At 45.3% G+C, this 18,443-nt stretch overlaps 1 protein-coding gene across 3 annotated transcripts in view; it reads left to right on the forward strand.

Moving 5' to 3' along the window:
- bahcc1b (BAH domain and coiled-coil containing 1b) overlaps positions 1 to 18,443 on the forward strand; it is a 277,536-nt gene that overhangs the window by 224,182 nt on the left and 34,911 nt on the right. For all 3 annotated transcript variants that reach the window (XM_041216621.1, XM_041216623.1, XM_041216622.1), the window contains exons 21-24: positions 5,655 to 5,784; positions 6,723 to 6,840; positions 8,627 to 8,702; positions 9,558 to 9,666. In XM_041216621.1, coding sequence (XP_041072555.1) covers positions 5,655 to 5,784; positions 6,723 to 6,840; positions 8,627 to 8,702; positions 9,558 to 9,666 — 433 coding nt within the window. The remainder of the gene's footprint in view (positions 1 to 5,654; positions 5,785 to 6,722; positions 6,841 to 8,626; positions 8,703 to 9,557; positions 9,667 to 18,443) is intronic.

Genomic DNA, 18,443 nt, shown 5'->3' on the forward strand with positions numbered 1-18,443 from the left:
TTTCAGACAGGGGGTCTTCATCTGGCACACCTTTGCTGATGGCTGAAGAGGCCAATCCTTGGGAGGCAGGCTCTGCCACAAGTACTGTACATGAAGCTACCAACTTTCAGTGTGGGTTCTTTTGAACATTGGCATCTGCTACCAAGCCTGTGTACCCACTGGTCATCGTGGTGGTGTATGCCAGCCCACAGGTGATGTCACCATTTTCTCTTCAGCTAATGATTCCCTGGTGTGATAATGGGGCTTTCATGTCACACTTGCAAGCATCCTTGAAGCCTCCTACTGGCTGCCTGGCTCTGGCTGCCTCACCATCCAGAAAGTCCTCCGGTATGTGACCGTCTTCCATGCTGCGGACATGCCCGAGCTAATGAAGCCACCTCTGATGAGTGCTGACAAACATGGGAGCTCTGTCTTTGGGAAGACTGCCAGATTCATGCCAGGATATACCCTTAATACACAGCAGACACTGATAGCTCTAAGTCATCCATGCTTCACTTTCATACAACAAGGCGCTGAGAACGGAGTCTTTGTAAACCATGAGCTTGGCCCTAAGGGTCAGCTCGATGTTATTCCACGAGTTGACCAAAGATGGTAGCTTCTTTTTCTATGTGGGTATCAAGTTCTGCATCAAGAGTCAGATTATCTGTCCCTGTGGACCTGAGGTAGCAGAATTTGCTAAACTTTTCCGGAGGGGCATTGTTTAGTGTGATCAGGGATCGAAATACAACACCTTATCCCATGACCATGGTTTTATTTATGCTTATAGTCAAGGAGAACAAGGTACAGGCAAGAGTTAGAGGGACAGACAGTCCATCAGTCTTTGCAGCTGAGTTTCTGCATGAGTGACCACTGCAGCATCATTAGCATGGAGGAGTTCTCTGCTCAGGATGTGATATGTTTTTGTCTTCCCTTTCAGTTTTGATAGATTGTAGAGCTTGCTGTCTGACCTAGTGTGCAAGTAAACTCCTTCCATACCTGCAGGGAAGGCAAAGGTCAGGAGCATGGAGAAGAAGATGCCAAACAGAATGGGGGCTAGGACACAGCCCTGTTTCACTCCAAACCTGATAGAGGTGGAGCCTTCAGACTTTACAGTGCAGTGCACGTTGGCATGGAAGGAGCAGATGAGATTGAGGAGCTGTGTTGGACAGCCAATTTTCCCCAAAATCATGTAGAATCCTATGCTGACCCTGTCAAATGCCTTAGTGAGATCTACAAAAGTAAGGTAAAGGGAATACCCTGTTCCCCACACTTCATCTGTAGCTGGCGTATGGAGAAGATCATGTCCACAGTAGATCTACCGGCACAGAAATCGCACTGTGCTTCCGGGTATACTTGGTCCATAAGTAGGTGGAGTTTTCTAAATATGACCCTAACAAAGGCCCTCCCCATGACAGTAAGGAGTGAGGCGCCCCTGTATTTATTATAGTCTCCTCTGTTACCTTTGTTTTTGTACAGCATGATGTCTTTTTGCATCATTCATCTCCTGTGGAATGGACCCTACTTTCCAGCAGAGAAGGAGAAGGTTATAAACGTGTGTCAATAGATGGAATTTTCCATTCTTGAGCAGTTCGCCTGGGATTCCACCCTTGCCAAGTGTCTTTCTGTTGCTAAGCGATCTATGGCCTTCTCGAGCTCTAGTGATGAGGGTTCTTCATCTAACTAGTCCATGACAGGAAGCTGCAGGACAGCATCAAGCACAGACAGGGAGACGTCCGTCTCACAGAGCACAGATCACAGTAGTGTTCAGCCCAGAGGGACATCTGTTTATTTTAGTCAGCGAGTGCTTCACACGATCTGCTCACTTCAGGGGGGCAACTTTGTTGTTGATAGGACCAAGTGCCCTCTTGATCCCTTCACACGTAACACGTAGATTTCCATTGTCAAAGGCAGTTTGAATTTCTTGATATAAATTAATCCAGATTTTATTTGCACAGTATCTCCCTATCTTTCGCAAGCCTTTCTTGGCTACTTTCAGGTCATGAAGTTTCAGTGTCGGGTTTGTCATGTTTTTTGCATCAGTGACAAATGTCATCTCGGCTGAGCAGATCTCAAACCAGTCCTTGTTGCCAGTTCCATCTTTACCAAATGATGCTTCCGCTGCTTCACAGATGATAGAGCTCAGTAACTTCCAAACTTCATCGATATCAGCATGAGCACTTCCTGGCCAACCTTTGGTGGGTAGCACTCGTTCTAGAGACAGTGTGATGTGCTGGTATTTGGCATCACCACTTGTGCAAGGGATGTTGTTATGTGGCAGGCTGTCATGTTTGGAGCTGTGAAACTTTTGGGGTTACACCCTCACTCTGCTGCTGACAAGTGAGTGTTTGGTGTCATACTCTGCACTGTGGTAGGTGCAGGGGTGGAAAACAATGAACAGATGGCACCTTCTCATGATGACCAGGTCCGGTTGGTGCCAATGTCCAGACCATGCATGATACCATGATACCGAGTGGTGATGTCTGCCCTGTAAGATGGTGTTGGTGGTGCAGAGCTCATTCAGGGCACAAAGCTCAGGAAGGCATTGTCCGTTATCATGGATCTTGCCCACTCCATGATGATCGAGGCACGTCGGCCATGAATCAATCTCCGCCCTATCACGTAAATTGAAGTCACCCAGGATGAATTGTGTCTCATCATTTGGAATGTTCCTTGTCTGAGATGCTGGCATACAGATTGGTGCATAGGCACATATGATGTTGACTGTGCCTCCATAAGATAATAACCACAAGGAGATGACATGCTCCGAGGTTGCTACGGGCGACTCAATTAACTGCAGCCATTTGCTCACTGCAAAGCCTATGTCATGCTCACAGTGGTCTTTCCATGTTAGTAGAAGGTGTATTTACCATCACAATTAGAGTCTGTGTCGGTTAATTTGGTTTCTTGTAGAGCAGCAATGTCGACCCCAGGCTTGTGTAGCTCACTGTCATTCATGGCCATCTTGCATACACTTGCTTCATGTGGGTGGTTGTTTGTGCCGGTGCTCAAAGTCCTCACATTGCAGCTTCCAAGCTGGAAGGTTACCTTTCGTTCTTTGCCGTGTGGCCTAGGCATGGTTTTAGGAGGTGCAGACTTGCCAAGCATCTATACCCACCCCTCGACCTTGTATCCAGAGGAAAGACAAAGGCCTTTAGCCTGGGACCTGTTGATTACAGGAGTTGCTGGAAGATGTTAACTTGAAGGAAATGCCAACCACTTAATGAGACTTCACTCCAGATTTTGTGTCAGGTTTATTCCCTCAGTCATTAACTCTTGTTGTTGTTAATGTTGAAAGACATCGACTGGCAGGGCCCACATCGCCACAGACGTAGATAAAATCTTGTCCTTCATGTGTGCCTTTTCATGAGGCCACTTACAGCAGGCAGCACACCCCCCCCATCTCTGGTGCTTACCTTCGGAACCCAGCCTAGCCACTAATCCCATTCGATAGAGCGCCCACCTCTGTTAAATTAAACCTCCTCACTAGACCAGCACCTCAGCAATTTAACCCCCTCAGTAAAATTCACACAATACCAAACCACCTTGTAAGTCCTCGTGCTGAAACCCTCTAAAAAGGCCCCTACACAGCACCAATTGCCCCCCAAACAGCCCCTCACCATAGCATCAAATCCCTGCCACTAAATCCCCTCACCACAGCACTGAACCCACCAAGAATTCCTCAAGAAAACTCTAACCACAGCTCTAAATCCCCCAAAAGACCCCCCACCTTGCCACACGACTAAGGCCTCTCAAATAAGCTCCTCTCCCAGCCACACAAGACCTCAGGTTGGCCCCAGCTGAACCTGCACATTGGAGAGCACCTCCTGGATTGCTGGAGAGAAGGGCCCCCCCTCCCCAACTCCAAAGAGCGGCTCCCAGAGTCAGTCCAAACCTGCATTCCTCGTGGCCTCCAGCCAGTGCCACACTCAGACCTCACACTGTGCCTGACCCTGGCTCCCACCCCACTCCCCAAGACAACCCCCCCCCCCCACATCGCTGACCCTCCCACTCGCTGACCCACCTTCTCGCTGACCCTCCCACTCGCCGACCCACCTTCTCGCTGACCCTCCCATTCGCTGACCCACCTTCTCGCTGACCCTCCCAACTCGCCGACCCACCTTCTCGCTGACCCTCCCACTCGCCGACCCACCTTCTCGCTGACCCTCCTACTCGCCGACCCACCTTCTCGCTGACCCTCCTACTCGCCGACCCACCTTCTCGCTGACCCTCCTACTCGCCGACCCACCTTCTCGCTGACCCTCCTACTCGCTGACCCACCTTCTCGCTGACCCTCCTACTCGCCGACCCACCTTCTCGCTGACCCTCCTACTCGCCGACCCACCTTCTCGCTGACCCTCCTACTCACTGACCCACCTTCTTGCTGATCCTCCTACTCGCCGACCCACCTTCTCGCTGACCCTCCTACTCGCCGACCCACCTTCTCGCTGACACTCCCACTCGCCACCTCTCCCACTCACTGACTCTCCTGCTCGCCGACCCTCCCGCTCGCTGGGTCTCCGTCTCGTCACCTCTCTCCCACTCACTGCCCCTCTCTCACTTGCCGAGTCTCTCCTGCTTTCCACCTCCCTCCCACTCATCACTTGCCTCTCCGACCCACCCACTCACCACCTCTCCTGCTCGCTGCCTCTCTCCCACTCACCCTCCCACTTGTCAACCCTCCCGCTCGACAATTCTTTCTCGCTCACTGCCTCCCTCCTGCTCGTCGCCTCTCCCCCAACTGTTGCTTGCTTCTCTGACCTACTTGCCACCTCTCCCATTCACTGCCCCTCTCCCGTTCACTTCCCCTCTCCCATTCACTGCCACCTCTCCCATTCATTGCCCCTCTCCCATTCACTGCTACCTCTCCCATTCACTGCCTCCTTCCTGCTCCCTGACCCTCCTGACTCTCTCTTGCTTGCCGACCCTCCTCACCACCTCTCTCCTGCTCACTGCCTCTCTCGCTGACCCTCCCGCTGGCCGACCCTCCCACTTAATCTAAACATTAGGGCCCGTAAAACTAATCCAAAACAATAAATTTGCACACTTTATAATTGGATGAATTAGGCATAAAGAATACCAACAACAACTTGCATTTATGTAGGACTTCCCACGCAGTAAAATGTCCCAAGGCGCTTCACAAGAAACAAAATTCGAACCGAACCGCTTCAGGAAATCTTAGGACAGGGGACCAAAAGAAATAGGTTTTGAGGAGCGTCTTCAAAGAGGATAGGGAAATGGAGAGGTTTAGGATGGAAATTTCAGAGCTCTAGAGGCAGCAGAAGGCACGGTCACCAGTGGTGGAGCGATTAAAATCAAGGATGCCCAAGAAGCCGTGACTTGAGCGCAGAAATCTCGGAGGATTATAGGGCTGGAGATGGTTACAGGGTTGAAGGGTGGGGGGGCGCAGGCATTGAACGATTTGAAAACAAGGTTGAGAAGTTTAAAACCAAGCTGTTGCTGGTCTGCGAGACAACGTAAGTCAGCAAACGCGGGGCTGATGGATGAACAAGACTTTGTACAAATTAGGACAAGGGCAGGCAGCCTTTTAATGTAATATCCTTCACTCTGACATTGGGAGCAATGAGTTTGCCTAACATAGTATTACACTCACACACACTGAGGGGAAAGATGAATTCAAATGCGCATCTAAAAAGCTTTGTTCTTGTTTCACGCAGTCAAAGGGACGAGCTGTCAGTAAACTATTGGAAAGCTTTGCTGCCGAGGATGATTTTGCATTTGATGAAGACAGCAGCTTTTCTGAGGAAGACGAGAATGCCAGTGTGAGCTGCTCAGCGGAATTGTGCGGTAGGAGCTTTTTTTTAATTGCTAAGTGCTGGGTAGCGGGCGAACAAAATTAAAAATAAGCAAGTTACAAGCCCGCAGCTCAATATAAAGCGGATGCCAATTGGAGAGATTAATCAGGCAGCTTGCTATTAAAAGAAACTTCCTGAAATGGAAAATTCCAAACATTTTACGGGGCTCCTACTCTGATTCTTGTCTACATCAAGAAACAAAGTATTCTATATCGGAAGATAGAAATATTCTTGTGATGATGCAACTTTGTGTGATTTTAGTTAAAGGTCAAATTGATCATATGCCAAGACATCAGAGACTGCCACTTAAATTACAGCTTCCATTAATTGTACAGATTCTAATAATAAAATGTTTCACTAAAAATTATGGTGAGACTTTTTTTTAATATACCTACTCTCATTTTCTTAGGATGTGCTCACTCAAGCAAACTTTTCCAAGACAATTCCAGATTTTTGTCATGTGTGAAGTAACCTGTACTTTATTACAGCTGATTTCTAATCACTGTGGGGGTTGAACATTTACCCACAGTTATGTTTGTTAAGATAAAAATGTTGAAAGGTGAACAAAAAGACTTTTACTTCGTAACAAAAGCAAGTAGCTAACGTTTGCTTGAAATGTTATAAGTATCTCCTCTGAAGAGGCAAGATGGACCAAATTGGCCTTGTCTTGGTTTTTGGGCTCCCCTGTTTGCTTTTAACATTAACTTCTATAAAAAAAACCAGCGTTTGGAATTGCAAAAAGGCAATTATTTATCAGCCTCTGTGAGTAAAGTAAGGACAAGACTGAAGCAAATTAATCCAGGTGGGATATTCTGTACCAAGCCATTCCAGTGAATTAAGGACCCTACCGTAATTCCTAATTGGCATTCAGCATTGAACTGTTGAGAAACAGTCTAAACCAGAATATTGTTTGTTTTTGTTCCCTCTCAGTCCCTCAATCCTGTGCCATCAGTAAGGAAGATCTCAAAGAAGGACTTCACATTCTTATACCAAAGGAAGACAAACTACTGTACGCAGGATGTGTCAAAATTCTACAGTCACCTGATATGTAAGACACAGTTTTAATTTTGTTGCATTCACAGTGATTGAGATTCTCATTCCTGGATATCCATCATGTTTGTTTTTAAAAGAAATGTACATGGTTTTGCTTTGCTATGCAGCACTCCCCATGGATCCGGTCCATCCCAACTAGCTGTTCTAATTAGAGGAACAACCCTATCAAAAATCAGAACCACAAAGTGCAAGAGGAGGTTTTGCCTGAAACACTGTTTATAAACCTAGTCTCTCCTCAAAATTGAATTATGGAATGAGTCTTACCTGTACTTGAATGACCAACGAGACACAGAGCAAGATTTTCCACTTGGAGTCGGGACCCAAATGTCCGGATCAAATCCGGGTCCTGACCCTGCACCATGTTAGGATCATTGACCTGACAGCAATTTTTGCAGGATTAGCCAGTGAGTGACCAGAGGATGCGCTGACCATTAAATTAAGGACAGTGGGTGGGCTCTTGAAGCTGAGGTGTCAATCGGAGGCCCTCTGACACTGAAGGAGCTGCAGCCTGCTCCTTCAGGTAAAGAAGAGAGAGGGCACCTCCATCTTGGGGCACCTTCTCAGTAACTTTAAAAATGTTTGAAATTAAAAATGGCTGCAGCTGCCAGACCACCAGTGTGGACGGTCTGAACTGCATTGCACGCAGCTTCCCAATTCCCTGTAACTTAGTAAATGGGACTCAAGTGGACTGAACAGCAGAAGCAGACCAAGGCAGATTAACTCAGAAGAAGAGAAACTAGTAACACCTTGTGTATAATATGGAAAAGATGCCAACACAACTATAAAAGGGTGATGCATGTAATGTTTACAGACATAAGTATAATGAACCTAGTTTATTGTGGTGGGTTGGGGTGTTCTAGATTGAGTATTCTTAACCATATGCCTGCTCTCCAGCTCCATATATCAAGGTGATAGCTGTGGAGTTGCCTGATTGATTGCCCTTTAACTCTTTAAAATAGGCAGAAGAGAAAACTGATGATAGATAAAAAACTGGGTGGCAAAGTGACGTGGAACACTGTTCCTCCATTCAGTAGCCGTGAGTGCTGGCTGCATCTGATTTTACAAAGGGAGCTGCAAACAGACATGGGGCCCTCTAATTGCAAATTCCTAGGCCCTGGTGCACGTTTCAGGTGTGGGCACTGGACGTCCCTCTTTCTGCCATTGGTAATGCGCCAGAGGCACACTTCCTATGCATCATAAGGATGTACACCCCAACCTCCATATTGGTTACTTGGACGCCATCTTGGTGCCATCAACCTTATGACCTGCTAAGTCCAGGTAATCACAAAACACACACTGTAAGCACTCTGCATTTTCTGCAGCCCACTAACGGAAGAGAAATGCCCATTTTAACATTCACATTGTGCCGCCACGTTGGTATCCTGGTTTATGACGGCCTTCTTGCACCATTCTCCCTTGTTTGCTTTCCTACCCGGCATTATTCTTTATCCAGAGGCAGGGCTGGTGAATCCAACAGCAGTTCACAAGAAAGTGGTTTTCCACTGTCCGGGAACAAGGCAAGTCAGGCGACTTGTATTTCCAAGTGCAGCTGACAGTGGGGGAATTGTGTGTTTGCCATGATTACACTCTTCGCACTAAAGGTCCATAGTCTTATTGGCTCCCAGGAGTTTCCTTCCATCCCTCCAACTAAGGAAACCTTTTAAAGGGCTCCCCCATGTCAGCTGTAATATCCTATCCAATTACAGAATTCATAAATATTTCCATGCATGGACGTATTGACACAGTGTGTCAGTGACTGGCCTTTCTTTGCCTTTGTACAGCTACAGTGTTGTGATTGAAGGGGAAAGAGGAAACCGACAGAGAATCTACTCCCTGGAGCAACTGCTCCAGGAAGCGGTGAGTTCCTTTTGCAACCATTTCCCGCTGCCCACAGTTCAAACCTCGTCCAGTCTACTTATGAATGATAATTAATGTTGAGATTATGAATATTTTATGTCACCGTAAGATTGATAGTTTTAGTATGTGATATCTATAGAGAAAATTTATGTTGGGATGCAATTAGCTTGTAACCTAGAGCATGGGGCAGAGAGATGAAGGGGAGCAGAGGGTAAGAGAGTGATGTCAAAGGAATGTTAATCTGGTTTGAATTTGGAATACTTCGCACTTTCTGCCCTCCCGTCTTTTCTCAGACATGTAAAGAAACTAGGGAGGAAATGAGGAACCATTTCTTTCATGCAGCAAGTTGTTATGATCTGGGGTGCACTGGCTTAAAGTGTGGAAAAGTGCTTTCAAAAGGAAAGTAGATAAATCCTTGAAGGGGAAAAAGTTGCAAAGCTCTGAGGAAAGGGCAGGAAGCTGTGACGAATTGGATAACTCTTTCAAAGAGCTGACAGAGGCGCAGTGGGCTGAATGGCCTTCTTCTGTGAGCATCATTCTGTGAGTCGGTGCCTAAACCACAGGGTGGAGGCCAGCGATAAAAACTGTATTTATAGCACTTGCTGAATGGAGGTGGGGGGGGAGCGAAAGTGTGAATGTCCAGTGAGGACATTACCAAAGCCAAACGTTCTTTTTAATTAAACGGGGATTTGAGTTTTTCCAGCAGGAGTTGATAACTGCCTCAATTTGGTATTAAAGACTTATTCCGATCATTTATTTTGGAAGTTTAGTTTCATGAGGGCACTTCTGGAATATGATGTATTATCAATGTTACTTAACGACCTTTTTTAATAAAATATAAAAAAATACCCGCAGGTACTTGATGTCAGACCACCGTCAACACAGTTCCTGCCACCAGCTACCAGAGTGTGTGCTTATTGGAGTCAGAAATCACGCTGCCTGTACCCAGGAACCATCATCCAAAGTAGGTGTCACATCTTCACTTGTAGATGTAGTACATGTAATAAGGGTCTGAAGTGGGCATACCGAGACAAGAAAACAACCCATAGTCACAGCAACCAGTTAACTATCAGCTAAAATGAGAACGGCATTGATACAATCAAGGGTTCGGTGGAGACTTTGAAATGTGTAAAGAGTTATTAAAAGGGTGGCAGCTGCAAAGTAAGTAAACTTACTGGAACCCAAACCCCACAACCAAACCAATATGGGGCAGAGTTTTCCTGACCCCCCTGGTGGTGGGGAACCACATTGGGATGGCACCCTGATGCATACTGGCTGATGGGGAGGTTTCCCAGTGGTGATAGGGACGCAGACTGCCTGTCCGCTGAACTAAGAACATAAGAAATTGGAGCAGGAGTTGGCTATTTGGCCCTTAGAGCCTACTCTGCAATTCAATAAGATCATGGCTGATCTGATTGTGACCTTAACTCCATTTTCCTGCCTCCCCCCCAATAACCCCTGACTTCTTTGCTGCTGAAAAATTTTCTAACTCATCCTAAGTGTATATTCAGTGACCCAGCCTCCATTGCTCATTGGGAAAGAGAATTCCAAAGACTAATGACCTCTGAGGGAAAAAGTTGTTCCTCATCTTCATCTTAAATGGGAGACCTCTTACTTTTAAACTGTGGCCCCTAGTTTTAGATTCCCCGACGTAAGGAAACACCCTTGAGCATCTACCTAACAAACCCATTACCACTAACAATGCTTCAATAAGATCACCTCTCATTCTTCTTAACTCAAGTGAGTACAGCCAGCTCAACCTTTCCTCATAAGACAACCTTTCATCCCAGAAATCAGCCGAGTGAACCATCTCTGAACTGTTTCCCTTAAGTATATCCCTCCTTAAGTAAGGAGACAAAACTACAGAGAGTACTCTAGGTGTGGTCTCATTAATGCCCTGTACATTTATAGCAAGACTTCCCTACTTTTATATTCCAACCCCCTTGCAATAAAGGCCAACACACCGTTTGCCTCCCTAATCACTTGCTGGACCTGCATGCTAACTTTTTGTGATTCATATACAAGGATGCCCAGATCCCTCTGTATTGCAGCATGCTACCGTCTCTCCATTTAAATAATATTCTGCTTTGTTAATCTTCCTGCCAAGGTGGACAATCTCTCATTTTCCCACATTATACTCCCACTGCCAAATTTTTGCCGGCTTATTTAACCAAATCATATCACTTTGCAGACTCTTTGAGCTGGATTTTCATTCTAGAGGCAGGTAGTGGGAGCCGGGAAATTTCCTGACTCGGCCCGCCTAGCTCAGGAGAAAGAGCCTGCAAAGGCGGGATTTTCATCCCAGGGTGGGGACAGGTGCATGCTGGAGTTGGGCCCGCCGCCCTCAGAAAGAGTTTGGAGGCAGTCACAGGCTGCCAGCTGCAGAGGCAGGCCATGTCAGTTGTGATACAATGAATAAAACAGAAAACAGCCCGCACCCCTCACACCTCTTCACAACCACCCCCCACCCCGCCACACACTCTACAAGCCCACTCCATGCCAACAGTTACCCATCCACTCATCCCTCATGTCCACTCATACCCTCCATACCAATCTATGCCCCTTCAGCTACCTCCCTCACTATGCATTCTTGGCTGAGACCCCAGACATGCAGTAGTCCGTTGAAACAACTTCACCCAAAGGAAAACATTGCTTAATTGACAACTCTTTTTCTTAGATCTATTTCTCAATTTCTTAATGTTTATTTACACAAGGTGGAAGTGCCAATTGCTTGCGGTTTCTGCTATTGATACTTTAAAGGTCTGGTTGATTGACACTTTTGTAGGATTGTAGTAAAAATAGTTTTATAACAAAGTCATGAATGACTTTTTAAAAAAATTTTTCACACGTAACGTTGTTAGTATAGGGTTGACTGGTTCTGTACAGAGCAATACTGTGTGACTGGTCATGGAAATGCCACGGGTTGGCATGGAGGTTATGAGAGGCCATGAGGATGGTTGGAGCGACATAGGTTAGCATGGGAGTAAGAGGGGTCTGTTTGTGGGTAGAGGGGCATAGCCTGGCGTGGAAGGTATGGGGGACGATGGGTATGGATGGAGGGGCACAGATTTGCATCGAGGTGTGCAGGGCCAGGGGTGTGGGCAGAGGGGTATAGGTTGGCATGGGGGGTGGGTGCATGGGTAAGACCATTTGAACTTGCCTTTCAAAAGCTCCCTCATTCAGACTACGATTCATGACACCTCTGACAGGCTGTGAAAAGCTGACCCAACTCATGAAAGCTGCGGGGGTGCACCAGGGTGCCTATCCCACAATAGAGCTGAGTAGGTTGGGAGTGCAAGGTGTGGCCTTGAGATCCACACCAGCCCTCACCCTTGTCTTGATGAAAATTGGGGGCACCAGGAATGGAGCCAAGAATCCCATCGCCATTTTGAAAGGAACTCTGTGAAAATCCAGACCTTTGTATCCTCCTCACAACTTGCTTATTTTTGTGTTTTGTATCTTCAGAAAACGTGGCTGCAATACTGTCATTAATATAGGTTGTAAATAGTTGGACCGCAGCACTGATCCCTGTATTACACCAATAGTTATAGTTGGCCAAGTTGAAAGCAACCCATTTATCCTGACTCTCTGTTTCCTGTTGACGGGCCAATCCTCGATTCGGACAATTAAATCACCCCAACACCCTGAACTCTTAGCTTGTGTGGTAGTCTTTTATGTGGCACCATATCAAATGCCTTTTGGAAATCCAAATAGACCACATCCACTGATTCCCCTTCATCCATCCTGCTTGTTACCTCCTCAAAGAACTCGAATAAATTAGTAATAATTTGCCTTTCACAAAACCATGCTGACTCTGCCTGATTATATTATGAATTTCCAAATGTCCTGCTACTACTTAATGATTGATTCTAGCATTTTTTCAATGACAGATGTTAGGCCAGCAGGCTGTTAGTTTCCTGCTTTCCTTCTCTCTCCTTCCTTGAATAGAGGTGTTACATTTGCTGTTTTCCAGTCCTCTGGAAGCTTTTCAGAATCTGGGGAATTTTGGAAGATTACAATGAAGGCATCCAATATCTCTGCTGCCACTTTTAGGACCTTAGGAAGCAGGCTATAAGGTCCAGTGGACTTGTCAGTCTTTCATCCCATTAGTTTCCCCAGTACCTTTTCTCTCGTGATTGCCAATGGCTTAAGTTCCTCCCTCTCTTTTGCCCCCTGATTTTCTGCTATTCTTGGGATGCTTTTTTGTCTTCTGCTGTGAAGTCAGATACAAGACACTTGTTCAAAGTCTGCCATTCCCTTGTTTCCCATTATTAATACTGCAGTCTCATCCTTTAAGGTGGCCAATGCTTTTTTAGCTACTCGTTTCCTTTTTATATACTTGTAGAAGCTTTTAATATCTCTTCTTATATTTCTCGGTGGTTTTCTCTCACATTCTTATTTTTCCCTTTTATCTAAGTCATCCTTTGTTGGTTTCTAAAAGGATTCTCAATCATCTGGACACCACTAATCTTTACGACATTGTAAGCCTTATCTTTCAATTTGATACCATCCTTAACTTCCTTAGTTAGCCAAGGATGGTGCAGCCTTCTTATGGGGTCTTTCTTTCTCAATGGAATATATCTTTGTTGAGAGCTATGAATTGGTTCCTTAAATGTCTGCCACTGTTTCTCTACTGTCTCATCTTTTATCCTATTTTCCCAGCCCACTTTAGCCAATTCTGTCTTCATACCCATTTAACTGCCTTTATTTAAGTTTAAGACACGCGTTTTAGAACCACATTTCTCACCCTCAAATTGAATGTGAAATTCTAGCATGTTGTGAACAGAGGCGGCAGCTAAAAATATCATATACAAGACCCCAATCAGGGGCTATTTAGATGGCTGGTGGCAGGGTGGATCCTGGCATGTAGGGAGACTGCCAGGTCATTGGAAGCGGCCTCCTTGTGGCAGTCTGAGGATGCGGGGGGTGGGGGCATCAGCACTGGAGGACCCATGTCCCAAAGAGGGAGCCATGGGCAGGAAAGAGAGCTCCTTCACCCCAACAAGAACCCACCCGCCATCCTTAATTGAATGGTGATCTCAGCGGTGGCCTATTAGGAGGTCACCTTTGGGAATAACCTTGTGGCTGCTGTCAAGTGTGGGCTCTGGACTCCCAGTTGGTCCTAATGTCAGAGTCCTAAAGCCTATGGGAAAATTCATCCCATGATTTTTCATTCCAGCATTACAAGATCATGGCTGACCAGCTTCTTGCATCTGCCAGAGTTGAGTTTTGTTATGTACACCCTTTATTGAACTAATTAAATTCAATCCATTTTGTCACCATGGTGAAAGCACCATTAAAAGGCCCCAGCTGACAACAGTTTGGGAGATGGTTAAATGAGTACCTTTTTACTATCAAATATTTCATGGACCGTTTAACAGATTTCTCCCCAGTCAGCTGGGAGCCACTGGGACACTTTAATGTGACACACGCTATTGGTGAGTGAAGTAGTAATGTGAGATTGAAGGTTTCAAGATATCAGCACAGAAACAAAGAGGTGTTTCTGGAAAGTCTGTCTCGCTCGGCTCCCCCTCTGCACACAACATAACTCTGTTACTCTCCTGTGCTGTTTAGTTCATCGGTTTCCTCTGTAATCTGAGCAAACAGTTCTGATCTAATGTGCCCCTGTTAATGATTATTAGTCAGTGTTGTGGTTTCAAATTTTACTTTTAATTCCCCAAAACCAAAAGTAACTTCCTAAGATAGAATTTCTTTGTAGGATTTCCTCATCAGCTTTGTTTAACTGAAACCTTGAGCTCCTCTGCAGCTGAAATGCCATTACCTCCTGGCGCAGTATCGCGACTGCTGTTGACTCCCTGTCCTGTAATACCATGTTACTATTTTTCTGTACTGATCTTTTCTTCTGTTTGTGTTCTGGAGCAATTGCTTTCCCTGTGCAACTCTGTGAGCTCATTGTCTTCCTGGAGATTATTGCGATGACTTTGATTCCCTTTGGAGTGTTATGATAATACAGCTCATTGTGCATTGTGACATTGCATCCCCTGTGCTATTACTGTTTTATTTGTGCATCATGGTGCTGTTAGCTGTTAGAACACTCTGAATAGCTCCCTGTTACATTACCGCATATAAAACAAAATGTTCTGCTTAAACAATGGACTGGATTTTCTGCCATCACCATGAACTACCCCTTCTCCTGGACGTCTGAAGTAGGCAAGGGCAGAAAATTGGTCAGGGACATGCTTGATCAGGCCCTTTGCTGTGTGGCCCCTCTACTTCCTGCCCAGCAGAGGACAATATGCTCACAAATAAGAGAAATTATGTTCTCCAACTTAATTCCCATCACATGCATCACTACTGCATTCGAAGCAAGGGTCACCACCTAGTCCCAAGAGCCCTGTATACCAAAGGCAACAGAGGAGGGCCTGAGGATTTGTACTGGTTTCAGGGCATGTGCAGCCATTCTGAGAGTGCCGTTTCAGTGACACACCATGGTAGAGGCCAGGGAGCCCGCGTCTATTATTAAAATGGCCCCAAGGCCAGAAGAGCAAATCAGTCAGGGTTGCGCCTCTGTGATGAACAATTATCTCCTCTTAACCATCCAATTCAGGAGATTCACTGACAGAAAGGCATAAAATCTAGCCTGATTTGTAGAGCTACAGTGAATGCATAGAAAGAAAAACTTGATATTTTTACACATACAATGTTGTTCATGTCAATTATGCTTACCATCCATGTTTTGGGAGTCTCGCCTGCAAGTTATCTTTTGCTGACCAAAATTCCACAATCCAGACCCCTCAACACCACTCCACCAATATTGGCTGGTCATGTAGCCACTACAAACAGTACATGGGAATTCTTACCAGAATTTCCACCTGCGGTGTGCAGTGTCCAGGAAATCTCACATTGTTGTGAGGATTCAGGCAGGAATGCCACTGAGAGGAGTGGGAAGGGAAGTAATGATGACATTCCAGGGGAGAAGGAAGGAGGAAATGATGGGGGGGTGGGAAGCAGAAAGGAAAAGTGGATGGGATTGAAAGGGAGAAGGAAAGAGGGATGTTTCAGCTTTGATAAAGAGAGGTTAAAGGGAAATGGAGAAGGAATAAAGGAAAGAGGGAAGGGGGAACAGGTAATAATGAAATGGTGGGGAAATAGATTACAATGAAAGGGAAGAAGGATGATGTTAAAGAGGCGAACAAGTGGGAATAGAAGGCAATGAAGGGGAAAGGATATGGGGGAATGTGAGGATCAAAGGACTATAACTGGGGAATGGTGCTTTGGAGGAAGAAAGATGAAGCTGGAAACATTGTTTTGAGGCGGGGGAGGAAGGACCATGTCAACATTAACTGAGAGGGTGTGGGAGGGAGAATGCCGGCATAACCTTTGGGGGAGGGGAAAGTACTCACACAAAGTTTTGGTTTTCATATCGAGCTGTTCTTGAGTTATCGGCCTTTTGGGGACTATATCAGCAATTTTGAAGCTGTTGGTTTGATTCTGCCCTTTTATGTTGACTGCAGCACACTGACTTCTTTCGACAACTTTTACTGTGCTTTAATCGAGGTGGAATCAAAGATTTACAACCACATCTGCAGTTTATGTAATCTTCAGTTTGCAGCTGATCCCATTTGTGCTTTAAAAGTTACGTATCACCTGGCACAGAGGGTCACTTTGAGCATGTTTAAACATTTCAAGCACCAAAAACTGTTACTTGAACTTTAACCCGAGGAAGTGAATCGTAACAAACAGAGTGTGGATGAGGACCCAGGCTTGGGTACGGTAGTGGGGGGAGGGTGGGGAATGCAGCCTGAGACAAAGGATCAGATCTAGCAAGAAAGCCGGTATAAAAATAAGATAAAAGGAAATTGAGCGATTATGTCTGAATAACTTGCGACCTTGCAAATTTCTTTTTTTCTTAGCTTCCTAAGACTGAACAGTAACTGATTCCATATGAGTTGTGGAGCTGACATTTCCAGCTCTAATACACTGCATCCATATATATGTAACTGCTGGAAGGGCCTCTTCTTATGTCAACTTAATGGTGACCTAAGGCAGGACCTTATAAACGACTAGGCTGCACAGTAAACATATGGTGACTGTGTATAAATGTAGCAATTGATTCACACAATTTGACGTTGTGCCATTTTTGGTGCGTGAGGGGAAAAGGCTGCAGCCTCGTGCTCTGTTGCTGCTTTGATTGTGAACAACTGCTGCTCGCTTTGCTTTTCAAAATTAAGTATTATATTTTACCAATGATGTCAATTTACTCTTACTGTACAGTCTTGCCATTTATGCATAATGTATTCATCAACTGTAAATTAAGAGGCGAATACATCTGAAAACTACACAAAGCACACTTAAATTTGCTTAAATTTGATTATTAATATTAATATTAATTCTCATCCTTGTTTTCAAATCTCTCCATGGCCTTGCCCCTCCTTAATCTCCTCCAGCCCCACAACCCTCCAAGATGTCTGAGTTTATCAAATTCTGGCCTCTTGAGCATCCCTGATTTTAATCGCTCCACTATTGCCTGGGTCCCAAGTTCTGGAATACTCTCGCCACACCTTTCTGCCTCCCTACCTCACTTTCCTCCTCTAAGATATTCCTTAAAACCTACCTCTTTGACGAGGCTTTGGTCACCTGACCTAATATCTCCTTATGTGGCCCAATGTCATATTTTGTTTTATAAGGTGCCTCTGCAGCACCTTGGGATGTTTTATTATGTTAAAGGCTATATATGAATATAAGCTGTTATTAGTAATACCTCTTGTTCATCAGCAGTGACACCAATTTTTTTAGTTCAGCAGATCTTTGATTTATCACTTGGCCAACTTATAAACTATCAGTGATCCCACCCAGGGAAGGTTTTCCCTGCAGCCCTGCAATTCCATTACTGTGTTCCATCTGCTGCAAGGGAAAAGGGGGAAGGTACTTGGACAAATCGGATTGGCGCACGAAGGAGAGAGATATAAAAAAAAAGCCTGGCACTTGTGAAAAGGCATGAGTTACATCACTGAGAAAATTATATGGAATTTGGTAAAAGGGTACGGCATTTGGAAAGATGCCAGAGCACTTTGTAAAAATGGTAAGTCATTGCACCCTGCAGTGACACATTAGCAAAATCACTATAATTTGTTTGAGTGCTGAAAGGACTCAGCTAAATAATGTGGAAGGTGGAGATGCAACTTGATGTAGTGAAAAACGTTCTTTTGTGTTTGGGGTGGAGATTGTATTGTTTGGTTAATACAATGGAAGCTTAGTTTGCTTAGATACTTAATATTATTTCCACATACACATTTAGCAGTTCTGTCATTCAGTTCATTTGGTTTGCTCTAAAGCCTGCATTAGCGTTTGCAATAAAATAAAAATGATCACAAGTTTTAGATCATTCGTAAAATGCATAAATGAATATGAAGAAGCCAATTCTCTGGAGAGGAAGAGGCTAAGTGGAACAGGAATAAATTAACTGGACCTGTGGTGCTTTTGCTACAAGAGCATAACTAACTTTTGACCACCCAACTTCTGTCCTCGCTCCCATTTTAGCTGACCTTTTAATGGTTCCCTTGCTTCAGGTACTCCCTCCCTCCCCTTCAAATCTGCTGCCATGAACCCCTCTCCTCTGAAAATCCACCCTTGACCGTCCTGTCCATGCAAACTACTGACCCACCTCTACCCTCCTTTTCTTCTCCAAAGTCCTTGTACATGTTGCTGCCACCCAAATCTTGTGTTCTTCTTTCCCGCAATTCCATGTTTGAATTCTTCTAATCGGGTTTCCGCCCACCA

The sequence above is a fragment of the Carcharodon carcharias genome, chromosome 22, assembly GCF_017639515.1.
Source record: "Carcharodon carcharias isolate sCarCar2 chromosome 22, sCarCar2.pri, whole genome shotgun sequence".
NCBI lineage: Eukaryota > Metazoa > Chordata > Chondrichthyes > Lamniformes > Lamnidae > Carcharodon > Carcharodon carcharias.